Below are 12050 nucleotides of genomic sequence, written 5' to 3'. Positions count from 1 at the left end.
ATCATAGGAAACATCCTTTCCTGACCATACTCTTTCTGGAGTATCATACTGTAGAGGAACACAAGGTGAACGATTTATAAGATGAACTGCTGTAAGAAGAGCTTCACCCCAAAATCTTTTAGACAACGTTGCATGTGAGAGTAAACATCTGACTCTCTCCATCAAAGTTCTATTCATCCTCTCAGCCAAACCATTCAATTGCGGCGTCTTGGGAGGTGTTGTTTGATGTCGAATACCATGCTCTTTGCAGAAAGCATCAAATGGCCCAGTGTATTCTCCACCATTATCTGTTCTGATGCACTTCAGCTTCTTGCCTGTTTGTCGCTCAACCAAGTTTAGAAATTGTTTAAAAATATCTAAAACTTGATCTTTAGACTTCAAAGTGTACACCCAGGTCTTCCTAGAATGGTCATCGATAAATGTTACGAAGTATCGATTTCCACCATATGACATCGTCAATGGTCCACATAGATCTGAATGTACCAGATCTAACACATTCTTCATTCTGGAAGGCTGAGAAATCTTGAAAGCTACTCTATTCTGCTTTCTTGCCATACAATCAGAACATTTCTCTAAATGGACTTTATCCAAACCAGATAGCATGTTGTTTTTAACCAGAGTTGTCATTCCTTTCTCACTCATGTGGCCTAGTCGTTTATGCCACAATTCAACTGTACTGTCATCCTCCGCTACATTTAAAGTATCTCGGGAGAGCTTCGCATGCATCACGTACAACTTTGGATCTTTCTTTCCATGGGCTACCACCATGGAACCTTTTGTGAGTTTCCACTTCCCATTTCTAAAGGTGTTACAGAAATTTTCATCATCAAGTCTGCCAACCGAGATTAAATTTGAATGCATGTCTGGTACATGCACGACATCTTTTAAAATTAATCTCGAACCATTTTCTGTCTCCAGGCAGATATCTCCCTTACCGACGACTTTCAACAGTTTATCGTCTGCTATCTTGACCACACCCAAATTTTCTGGTGTGTAAGATGAAAAATTCTCTCTCCGGGATGTTGCATGAAGTGTAGCCCCACTATCAATTACCCAACTGGTCTCTTGGGTTGCAAGATTGATAGTGTCTTCAATGAACAGTTGGAATTCAGCAATGACATTAGCTTCATCATCACTGCTTTCTTCTTTCTTTGCCTTGCCTTTGATCTTCTCCTGATCACTTTTGAGCTTCCGGCAATACCTTTTAATGTGCCCCTTCTTTCCACAATGATGGCACACAATATTGGCAAAATTGTTTGATCTACCTCTGCTCTTATCTCTTGTATTTGTACTTCTAGATTGGCTCCTCCCTCTGGGCTGGTTATTTCTTTTAGCATTTGCTAAAAAAATGTCTGACTGAGATGAAGAAGGATTCTGTGCTTTGCGTCTCATTTCTTCATTCAGAACAGCATTTTTAACAAATTCCCAGCTAACTCCACTATGTGGTGTAGAGTTTGTTATTGATATCTTCAGAGTCTCCCAAGACTCTGGTAAGGAGGCAAGCACCATAAGGCCGAGTATTTTATCATCAAATTTTATGCCCATATTTGATAGCTGGTGAATAGTCGCCTGCATTTCACTCAAGTGATCTGCTACAGAAGTACCTTCTTGGTATTTGAAATTCATCAGCTTCGTCAAATAAAATAATTGGTTGTTGCCGGATTTTGAGGCATATAGCTGTTCAAGCTTGTCCCATAATGTTCTGGCGTGAGTCTCGTTACAGATGTGGTTGTACACATTATCATCGACAAATTGTCGAATATAACCACAAACTTGTTCATGCTCGAAAGCCCATTCTTCATCAGTCTTGTCTTTCGGTTTGCTTGAACCAAACACGGGCAGATGCATTTTGGTTACCATAAGGAGATCTCTCATTTTATTTCTCCATATATGGTAATTTGCGCCATTTAGACTGATCATTTTGCTCGTTCTAGCTTCCATGACTTTTTGAGTGAATAGTAACAGTATATATGAATAGTACTAGTATACGAGAATAGTAAATGTACACGTGAATAGTACCTGTATGTGTGAATAGTACTATACGTGAATAGTGCTGGGCTTAACGGGCTCAGCAACAGTAACGTCAATAGTAACTATTCACTATCAACTGCGAGTTACTATTTTACTATTCATCACTAAGTCGATTTTGCAACGTCTTTCCGAGCGGACTGCACCAACGGACTCGTCGTAATGTTCTCGTCTTCGTGGTATATTTATTTTCAAAATATATCCACGGATCCGGTACCGCTATCTGACCGGCTGAACCAGGCTCTGATACCACTTGTTAGGATACCGGCAATAAAAATACGAGAATAATTAAGCAGCGGAAATATTAAAATTGGGACACGCAGAAATTTACGTGGTTCACCCTCAACTGTTTAGGGCTACGTCCACGGGACCAACTCCGAATATTTCTTCCACTATTAAAAATAGTAGGCTTACAAAGAGAGTAATACAAAATAGTGGCACTCACAAGTGTTTCTCAAAAACACCCTAATAATCTTCACTATTTTCTAAACCCTTAGTTGTAAGAACCCTTTCTTAAAACTCATAAAAACTCTCTATTTTTCTCACTTATTCTTTCGTTGCTCTTGTTGGTGCATCTGTGCTGAATGCTCCTGCCTCTATTTATAGGCAAAGATTTGAGAGAGCCGTGCATTGCTCATGCACGGCTCTTCATTATTTTCAACTGGCATGCCAACCATTCAATGGTTGGTTGCCAACCTTTGATTTTTTTTTTTCTTTTCATAATTGTGTGGGTCCCACTTGAGTGGGCACACCACCACCAACAAATAACTAATTAATTAATCTATTTATTTCTTACAAAAGATAGAATTGTGGTGGCTATATAATTTTCTAAACTTGTGAAATTGACATATGTTTACTTCCCGAGTTAATTAACCAAAGGAAGCAAGACGAATTATCTTTAAGTATTATAATATAATTGCTCCGTTTAATTCTCAAATTTATATAATTTCTACAAATGTTGTATTTGTGGACCAATTTTATTGATTTTATAAAATATATGGAATTTCTTAATCTGTTTTTTTGTCAAGAAATAAAATTCATCAAATTGAAAGGATAATTTAAAATAAAATTAAGTGTTTACAAAAAATATATATATATACAATTAAAAACACTATTAATAAAAAAAATGATGAATTTAAGAAATCTAATCTCATTTCTTTCTCTTTCAAATATTGAAATCATGATATTAATGAAATTTATTAACTGCACAACCTACTTTTTTCTCAATTAAATAAAAGATTAAATTACTTTTGTACAAGTTCACAGAATGTTCAAATTTTATCATTATAAATTCATTTGGCTGCTGAATTAAGCGAACAATGGTCCAATTATCCAAACAAAAAACAAACAATAATAATAAAAAAAAATTATCCAAATGATGTGCTGAATTAAGGGAACATAAAAACAAAATGAGAAAAAGTCATTTTGCTGCAAATATATGAACAAGAAATCGCCAGAAAGGATTATAACAATGGAAAAGAAGGAAAAAAAATGAAAAAATTACCAAATTATTACACTAGGTGAGCGAACGACCTGGCTTCTCCGGCGACAGGGACGAAATCCAGTGACGTAGTGGCTTCTCCGGCAACTGTCGCTGCAACAGAGAGGATGTCTAGCTACTGGAAACAGAGAGAAAAGGAGAGAGGCGTGCTACGGTAGCGCCCAAGGCGACCAAGGGGTTATAAAGCTCTAATTTTTTGCTACTGACACATCAGTCACAATTCTTTTAAAAATCAATTGCAATTATTAATCCTGCGATGTCGTTTTGTAATCAAACCAATTGCGATCGACTTACGACCACAACAATCAGTCGCAAATCTGTCACTGATCCCTTGCAAACCAGAAACTAAATTTGTCACTAAAATGCAGCGTACAATTTAACGATGGACTGTGAAATGGTCGCACATCTGTCGTAAAATCGATCACGAATTCATTACAATTGAGTCGCAAAATAAAAACCAAATTGGCTGGAATTATTAGCACTAGAATTAGCTACAGATATGCAGTCGATCGCAAATCCATCGCGAAAGTTGTCAGAGATTGGTCGCAAATCTATCGGTAAATATTAAATCTCTATAACTTCAACATTCATCACAAATGGTCGCAACATCATTGCAATATTGCGATCGACACGTGGTGATCGGAAAAGTCGATCACAAAACCGCTTTTTTTTGTAGTGGAATAAGTTGTTCCTTTGAGGGTCTAGGGAGACTTATAGAAAGTAATAGGCTGGAATTATCATTACACCACAAAAGTAGGTGGTCTTATGATCTCGAAACGTTTATGTTACTTGGAAGAGGGCATAGATATTAATGGACTCCTCCCCCTTCTAGATACATCCCTTAATAGGTTGGAAATAGAATTTTGAGTTTCATAATGTTGTTCAATGGTGTTGATCCCAATACTAGTGTCTCGCCCTATTGATTACTTCAAATCTAGCTTGCTTTCTTTTTGTTTAGTCATTTACCTGTTTGCTTTATACTTAGTTAATTTAGATTTAAAAAATTCTCCTTCTAATTTTTGTACAATACATCTTGGATTCAAAATTAATATTCAGTCTCCTTATCCCTAAAGACGATATCTTTTATATACTACTTGCACAATCCGTATACTTATAGACTCAGTAACAATCATGGCCAGTGACCGATTGTGGTGGCTAGTGGTAAACAATAACTGTGGTCATGGAGACCGATGATTAATAAATTAAAAAAATATGCATTTATAAGGTTATAATAAATTTGTCAACATCCAAAAAATATTTTACTCTTTCGAAAATAAGAAGTCATTCCTTAAAAATAACTTAGCTTTCCTTTGATCATGAAAATATTTTTTCTATTGACTTATTTTTATGAATATCCCAAACAATGAAAAATTATAAAAAATATTTTTCTATAAATTACTTTACGGAAATAAACAGAGCCTTAGTTGAAAAAAAATATATGTCGCGCGCGTGTATATATATATATAGCTTAGTACCAAAAAGAAAAAGAAAATTGGGAATTTTATATCAATATTTACTTAACTATGTATACAACCACATATAGGATGTGATAGTAACAAGCTAAATCTTTGGCACTACGTTTCTACTTACTATTGTGTTTTTTATAAGATAAGAATTTTATTATATTAATGTAAAATTATTTTTTTAAAAGATTATTTTATTATCATAATATCGATCATATATATATATATAATATAGTTAATTACTACTTAAAGAGAAAACAAATAATTTTAAAACTCTTAAATACGTAAAAAAAAGTTTTTGATTTAAATTGGTAATCAAATTTTTTTTCAAAGGAATATTTTAAATTAAAAAAAATGATAATCCAATTTGTAATAATATTTCAAAGTCATACTTATTTGTTTATATATATATATATTAACTTATTTTCATTTTATTTATTTATTTAATATTTATTTTTTAATTTTTTTGAATTTGTGTATTATTTAATTTACATTTCAGATATTTAAATTAGATAAAATATAATTTAAGAAAAATAAAAGTTAGAAAAAGGAAAAAAATGTTGAACATTCACTTATTCATATGAGAATTTAATATTGAATCTCTATGCATAAATCTTAAATAAGTTATTAGTCTATTAATTTATTTTAAAAAGTGCAAAAATAAAACAAAAGATAATAAAAGGAACGGAAATATATTTCTGGTGAAAAATCATCAAAATATTGTTCTTAGAGCAGTAACTCCTGAATACATTTTAATATTAATATATAATTAAAATTGTTAAAAAAGCATATGACTTCTGGTATTGGACTATCAGCCTAACTTAAAATTACGATTAAGTTCCAAAGTTAATATCTTTTAAACAATGACTTTGGAAAGCTAAATTTCTAAAATAAAAAAAAATACTAATAAAGTCAAGAAAGTTAAAAATATATCTTAGGAAAGGAATATTTGGGAAAAAAAATATAATATGTTTGGTTCTGATTTTAAGCAACTCTTTTATTGGAGTAGTATAAATATTTCTACTATCTATATGTGAGTTTAATGATTCTGCTTCTGGGTTTATTTTTGTGACAGCTTAAAATTAAAAATTCATTGAACAAAGTCATTTGATTTATAAATCTAAAATTCTTATGCAAGCTGGTTCAAGGTTGCATGTTATTCCTTTCCAACAAAGATAGTTTTGGCATGATTTTAGTTCCTTGACAAACTTGATGAAACAACTCTTCTTTTCCAAACTTAAGAGTTACTTGGCCGTTTTTTATTTCATGATTCTTTCTTCTTTTTTTAATTTTTTTTAGATCTTTATTTAATAGATTAATGGTCTTTTTTTTTTTTTTTTTTTTTTTGAAAAGTATTAATGGTCTAATTGAATAGGATATATTCATAAAAAAAATTTGCTAATATATCTTTGATAATAACGTCTCTCTAAGATTCCTTCAGAAAGAAGCCTATTTTATGCTTGCCTTGCTTTTACAGGCGGTATAATGTGCTTTGCCTCTTGTTTGTTATCAGGATATATAATTATATATTACATTGTTTTCTTAATTAATTAAATCTTTTCGTAAATCATATGAAATATAGGTTTCAACAACATAAAGACATTATATAACTTGTTGCTATTGCTAATATAAATACATTCATCATTCTCAAATTATTTCAATAGAGAGAGAGCAAAAAGTGTACCAAAGAATGGAACAACAACGACAGCTGCAGGTACCACTTGTTGTTGTAGTAAAAGATCATTCAGGCAACAAGAAAATTTCTCGTGAGTTAGCAGAATCCCTTCGTTGTCCTCTTATTGATGAAATCGATTTCACTCAAGCCCTTCAAAAAATATCACTTCCAAGTTCAACCATAACTCAAGCCATTAATGAGCCTGAAAGCGATTTAGCTTTTGAGTTTGTTTCTCAAATTGTTTTAACCCATCTCAAGTTGAAGTTGAATGTTGTCATTAACTTGTTGCTATACAATGATGCCCGTCTCAATAAATTGGTAGAATTGGAGGATTCTGAAAACGCACGCTTAATCTTCATTCAAAGCAAAACAAATAATCGTCAGGATGATGATAGCGATCGACATATTTTAAAGGTAATCACCGATGACGAGTCATTTAATGCAAAAGAAGTTGTCACCAAAATGTTTGATTTATGTTCCCACCCTAAGAAGGGTAGTCACGAGAAAATTATCAAAGAACCAACAAATGACCATTTGCACGAATTGGTCTTATTTCAAGAACCAAGGTTAAATAAAATCCAATGCAAAAGATGCTTAGAGCTTGTTTCTGGCCGCTCTTACGAATGTGTCGAGTGCAATGAATACACCTTTCATAAATTCTGTGCAGAGGCATCTCCAAACGTACGGGATTGTCCTCCTTGGTTGAGGGAAAAGAAGCCTAAGCATTATGACTTCCCAAGGACATATAAATGTAATAATTGTGAAGAGTTTTTATATGGTTGTTGTGATTGCCTCTTCCAAACCAACCTTGAACTTGGATTTTTGCCAGCTATTCTTTATGATATTGATGAAGCGCATCAACACTTTTTTAATCTCATTATCATGCCCTTCAAGTATAATTATCAATATAAATGCATTATTTGTGATGAAGTGGGCAGCTCAGTTGGCTACAAATGTTATGATTGCAACTATGATGCTCATGTCAACTGCATATTGCCAATAGGTGAGTTTAAATACCAAGCATGAGAAATTTTATGTTGCCTGCAATAGAATATATGCAAAATTTTTTTGTTTGATGCAGTTGAGAAAACGCAAATTAAAGCGTACCAAACAATTTTCGACCTGTTCAAAACTATCCATGTTGATAACATCGAGGTTCTCAAACATCTGATATATGCTAAGGATGATCAACTACCGCTCTATGATGGTGCTGCCAAGAAAAGGGTAGATTAAACATATTCCTCCTGACTCCAAAGTTATCTATTTATTTGTTTGACAAATTTTTTGGTTGCAGTCAAGTTTTGATGTGCTTCGAAGGAAGCATGTGTTGCTATACATCACAGACCTTGAACTACCCAAAGATGAGCTTCCAACCCTGAATGGAATGTACAATGAGGCCCGGCAACTTCCATTAGCGACTGAAAGTAATTATGAGGTAGTATGGTTTCCGGTGGTGGACTGGTCAACGCCATGGAATAATGCACAACAAAAACAATTTAAATATCTCCAATCAAGGATGCCATGGTTTTCAGTCTATCACCCTTTACTGCTAGACCCTGCAGTTATCAAATACATCAAGCAAGTCTGGTGCTTCAACAAGAAGCCTTTGTTAGTGGTCTTGGATCCACAAGGCAAAGTAGTGAATCATAATGCTTTGCACATGATGCGGATTTGGGGAAGCTTAGCTTTCCCTTTCACGAGCCTGAGAGAGGAAGCACTCTGGGAAGAAGAAAGCTGGAGTATTGAGTTAATGGCAGATGGCATTGATGCTAATATCCCTGCATGGGTATATTAGTGTAACTCTATCTAAAAGAGCATAGATGATGAATTTAGCATGCGATACCATGTTTTCAAAAAAAATAAAAAATAAAAAAAACTATGTTGTAAGCTTTTGCTTTTTAATTGATACTAAATTAGCAACTTCTTTGGCGTTTCAGATACAAGAAGGGAAGTACATATGCCTGTATGGCGGAGAGGACATCGAATGGATCCGCAGATTCACTACAACAGCAGCTGCAGTTGCCATAGAAGCAAACATCCAGTTAGAAATGCTATATGTTGGAAAAATCAATCTAAGAGAGAAAGTGAGAAAAATTAATACAATAATTCAAATAGAGAAACTTAGCCATGTATTATCAGACCTCGCATTGATGCAGTTCTTCTGGTTCAGATTAGAAAGCATGTATTACTCCAAAGTGAAAAATAACAGAACCGTAGAGAAAGATTCAATAATGCAAGAGATAATAACAATGCTTACCTTTGATGCAACTGAGCAAGGATGGGCTGTGGTTAGTAAAGGATCAGGAGGTAATGATCAAATGGCCAAGGCAAAGGGTTCTCTAATTTTGAGAAGCTTTGACGAATTTCGGTCATGGAAGCATATTGCAGATGAAAGGGGTTTTGTGCCTGCGCTTATCGAATACCTGCTTCTACACCAGAACAAACCTCACTGCAACCGGCTGATTATGGCTTTCAATGAAAATCTTCCTAGACAGCAGTTATGTGCTGAATGTGGCCGCCCTATGGAGATGTTCATGATGTACCGCTGCTGCGATGAATAAGGCTACAGCTCCTTTTAACTTATAGCAGCATTATTGTGTTCGCAATAGGCTACACCCACACATTTGCATATATAGTTTGAGCTATGACTGGGATTAAATAATCGAAGCTTATTGTACTTTGCTATTGAATAATTAAGGTGTTCAATTATCTTGTGCTTCTTTTTTTATTTTTTTATTTTTCTCCGTAATTGCATTAAGTTCTTATTTCACTTTTTTTTCCCCTTACGAACAAAACTAATAATAATATTGTTCATCATGGGGAGCGTACATTCAGGAAAAAATGAGCTATTTGGTTGACTTACATTGTAATTCCTCATCACCCGCATCAACTACTGCGTCCTGTAATTTTCCATTTTTTCATGGAAAAAAAAAAAAAAAAAAAACACTTATAGAAAGAGACAATCATGACCCCCAATGATATTACCTTTGTACAAAAAAAAAAAAAAAAAAAAAAAAGATTAATGTTACTTGACAGAGCATAAATAAGAAAATGCAGTGCTATTTAAAACTGGCTGTTCAATATATGCTTACGAAACATGAAAAATCTCGCACTTGGATTATACAAACAAGGCTTCACCAGTAAGAAGCAACAATCAATCTAATTGTTAAAAAGCAATGTTACAATTCCAAGTTTTCAATTGAAGCTACGCCGTACTGATTAATCTGTAGCTTATAACTCAAAGAAGGAAAAAAACAAGAATTCAAGTCAATTTTACACTACTAAATATCAAAGTCATCAAAAACTTGACAGGTTTTTTCGCAAATGTACGAAATCGCAAACAAGTAATAAAGAGTGAGTAGTATCGTTACCACAAGGATTATATACTAAGTACCAAAATTGTGTTAACCTACTATTATTTAAACCACAAAAAGGAGAATAGATTAAAAAATATAATAAAACAATAAATAAGAAATCAAGCAAGAATATTTGATGAAAAGAAATCAAGGATTAAAAGCTACCAGAGATTTTGACTTCACTTAATTCTATCCAATTTTTTTTATTAGTTTGATAATCAATTTTAATTGTTCAAGTAGGGAAAACAATTTTAAAATCACTAACAAGCTCTCCCGATGTATTGTTAGTTATTTTAACCGGTCTAATTACTTATCTTCCAACAGTGCAATTAAACATGAATTAAATCATTAAGTTTTATGGTTTGTTTATGAATTCATAACCTAAGGTCGTTAATTTATGAAAAACCTCCATGAGTCAAACCATATAGCTTCTTCATCGAGTTATTATTCTCATATAATTTATTACCTTTTTCACATCAAAAACCCTTCTTTCGATAGTGACTAATAAAATAAATCAATCCAGGGGAGAAATTCTATCTGGAAGCATTAAGTTCAATAATAAGTTATATCATGAACAAGGAAAAGCAAATCTAATATTATAAATTGGAATCAAAATTAAGCTACATCAAATCCCTAGTATGAGAGTTTAGTTCGACATAGTAATTAAATAAAACTCAATTAAACTTGTAAATAATCCTATAAAGAATAATAAACAAAAAAAGAGAGTGTAGAAATAAAAACTAATCAACGATTGGCTTGAGCAGCTTCTTTGAATATTGACACCAACTTGAATACTTGAAGTCTTAAAGAGAGAGAACAGTATCTAAAAAACAATAGAACAATAGATGATCATGGCTAGTCTCTCTCTTTATATAGACTTTCTAGAACATCTTCGTGTTCATTTAGGAAAGTGAATCTCTATTGCATAAAAAATCTTTTGGAGATAAAAAACTATTTAGGCTTTATATTTCTTCCCAATTAGGATACTCCCACCGTCTAAATAGGACTTCAACTTTAATAAGATATGTCCTACAATATCTTCATGTAGGCAGCACGGCCTTAATATGAAATTTCGACCCAAGCCAAACTCTGCAGAGTAACACGAGGGTGCTGGGTAGCACGCCCTGGGGGTGCTGCTCGCTGGAAGTCTTTGACAATTGATCTTCACTTGCATTTTTGGTTGTTTTCCTATAAAAATCTTACAAAATTCCTCAAGATCAAGTGAAATATGATTCAAGGAAGCTTTATAGAAAAACATAAATAAAACTTATTGAAGTAATTAAAAATACTAAAAATCCTAATAAAAACTATATTAAAAATACTATAAAAATAACACTTATCAAAATTTCCTAAACTTAAAACATTGCTTGTCCTCAAGCAACAAAACTAAAAAAAAAAAAAAAAAAAAAAAAAAAAAAAAAAAAAAAAAGCTAAACAAACTAACAAATCTAGCTTAATATGGTTGGGGATAATTATTCACAATTTCAAAAATATAAAGAATTATTAACATGAGAATAAATCAAGTGTTTCCAATGTTAATTATATTCTAGTAAAAATTCAATTTTCAATAAAACATATTCCTTAATTTACACATAAGTTAATAAGATTTTCAACACCAATAATTATTTAACCTATGACAAATAGAATATGAATTTTCACAAAATTATTTAACCTTTAAATAAGATGTTTAACAATATAAATCCAACATTCCCATAGGCAAAATTGGTAATCCCTTCTCCGTAAATGAAATGCACACAAATCTAGCTTTTAGGGATATACTTTAGTTAAACAAGGGAAATGATGAAATGATAGACAAAAAGCACAAAGAATCATAATCTCAAGGTTTTCATTACATCAAAACATTCTTTTTTTTCAAAAGAGAGATTATTATAGAATAATTTACTAGCACAATATTAGAGACCATTTGGCAAGGATTATTCTTCTTAATATTAATATTTTGATAACAACTTTCTTGCTATAATTCTCCAAACTTGAATTTTGATTGCTTTTTATTTCATGGGGTGATC

General features: G+C 32.6%; 1 protein-coding gene and 1 non-coding gene across 2 annotated transcripts; one reads left to right on the top strand and one right to left on the bottom strand.

Annotated features, from left to right (window-relative positions):
• The first annotated feature begins 6570 nt into the window (after positions 1-6570).
• Positions 6571-9395, top strand: LOC105627966 (protein SIEVE ELEMENT OCCLUSION B). The gene is made up of 4 exons (XM_012209281.4): positions 6571-7670; positions 7749-7891; positions 7962-8453; positions 8605-9395. Exons 1-4 carry the CDS (start codon positions 6683-6685, stop codon positions 9226-9228), a joined length of 2247 nt encoding a protein of 748 aa, XP_012064671.1. The 5' UTR covers positions 6571-6682; the 3' UTR covers positions 9229-9395.
• Positions 9396-9687: 292 nt separating this feature from the next.
• Positions 9688-9819, bottom strand: LOC119371171 (small nucleolar RNA snoR137). The gene has a single exon (XR_005178736.1). It is a non-coding gene; the product is annotated as a small nucleolar RNA snoR137 (small nucleolar RNA).
• Positions 9820-12050: the final 2231 nt, after the last annotated feature.

Source organism: Jatropha curcas, chromosome 1, assembly GCF_041381405.1.
Source record: "Jatropha curcas cultivar XTBG-Jc1 chromosome 1, XTBG_Jcur_1.0, whole genome shotgun sequence".
NCBI lineage: Eukaryota > Viridiplantae > Streptophyta > Magnoliopsida > Malpighiales > Euphorbiaceae > Jatropha > Jatropha curcas.
Note: the sequence above shows the minus strand (reverse complement) of the source record. Positions and strands in the feature narration are given on the sequence as shown.

Coding starts and splice junctions, on each gene's coding strand:
- LOC105627966 (XM_012209281.4), top strand. CDS start 6,683: ATGGAACAACAACGACAGCTGCAGGTACCACTTGTTGTTGTAGTAAAA. Junction 7,892..7,961: donor ATGGTGCTGCCAAGAAAAGG/GTAGATTAAACA, acceptor TTTTGGTTGCAG/TCAAGTTTTGATGTGCTTCG. Junction 8,454..8,604: donor ATGCTAATATCCCTGCATGG/GTATATTAGTGT, acceptor TTGGCGTTTCAG/ATACAAGAAGGGAAGTACAT.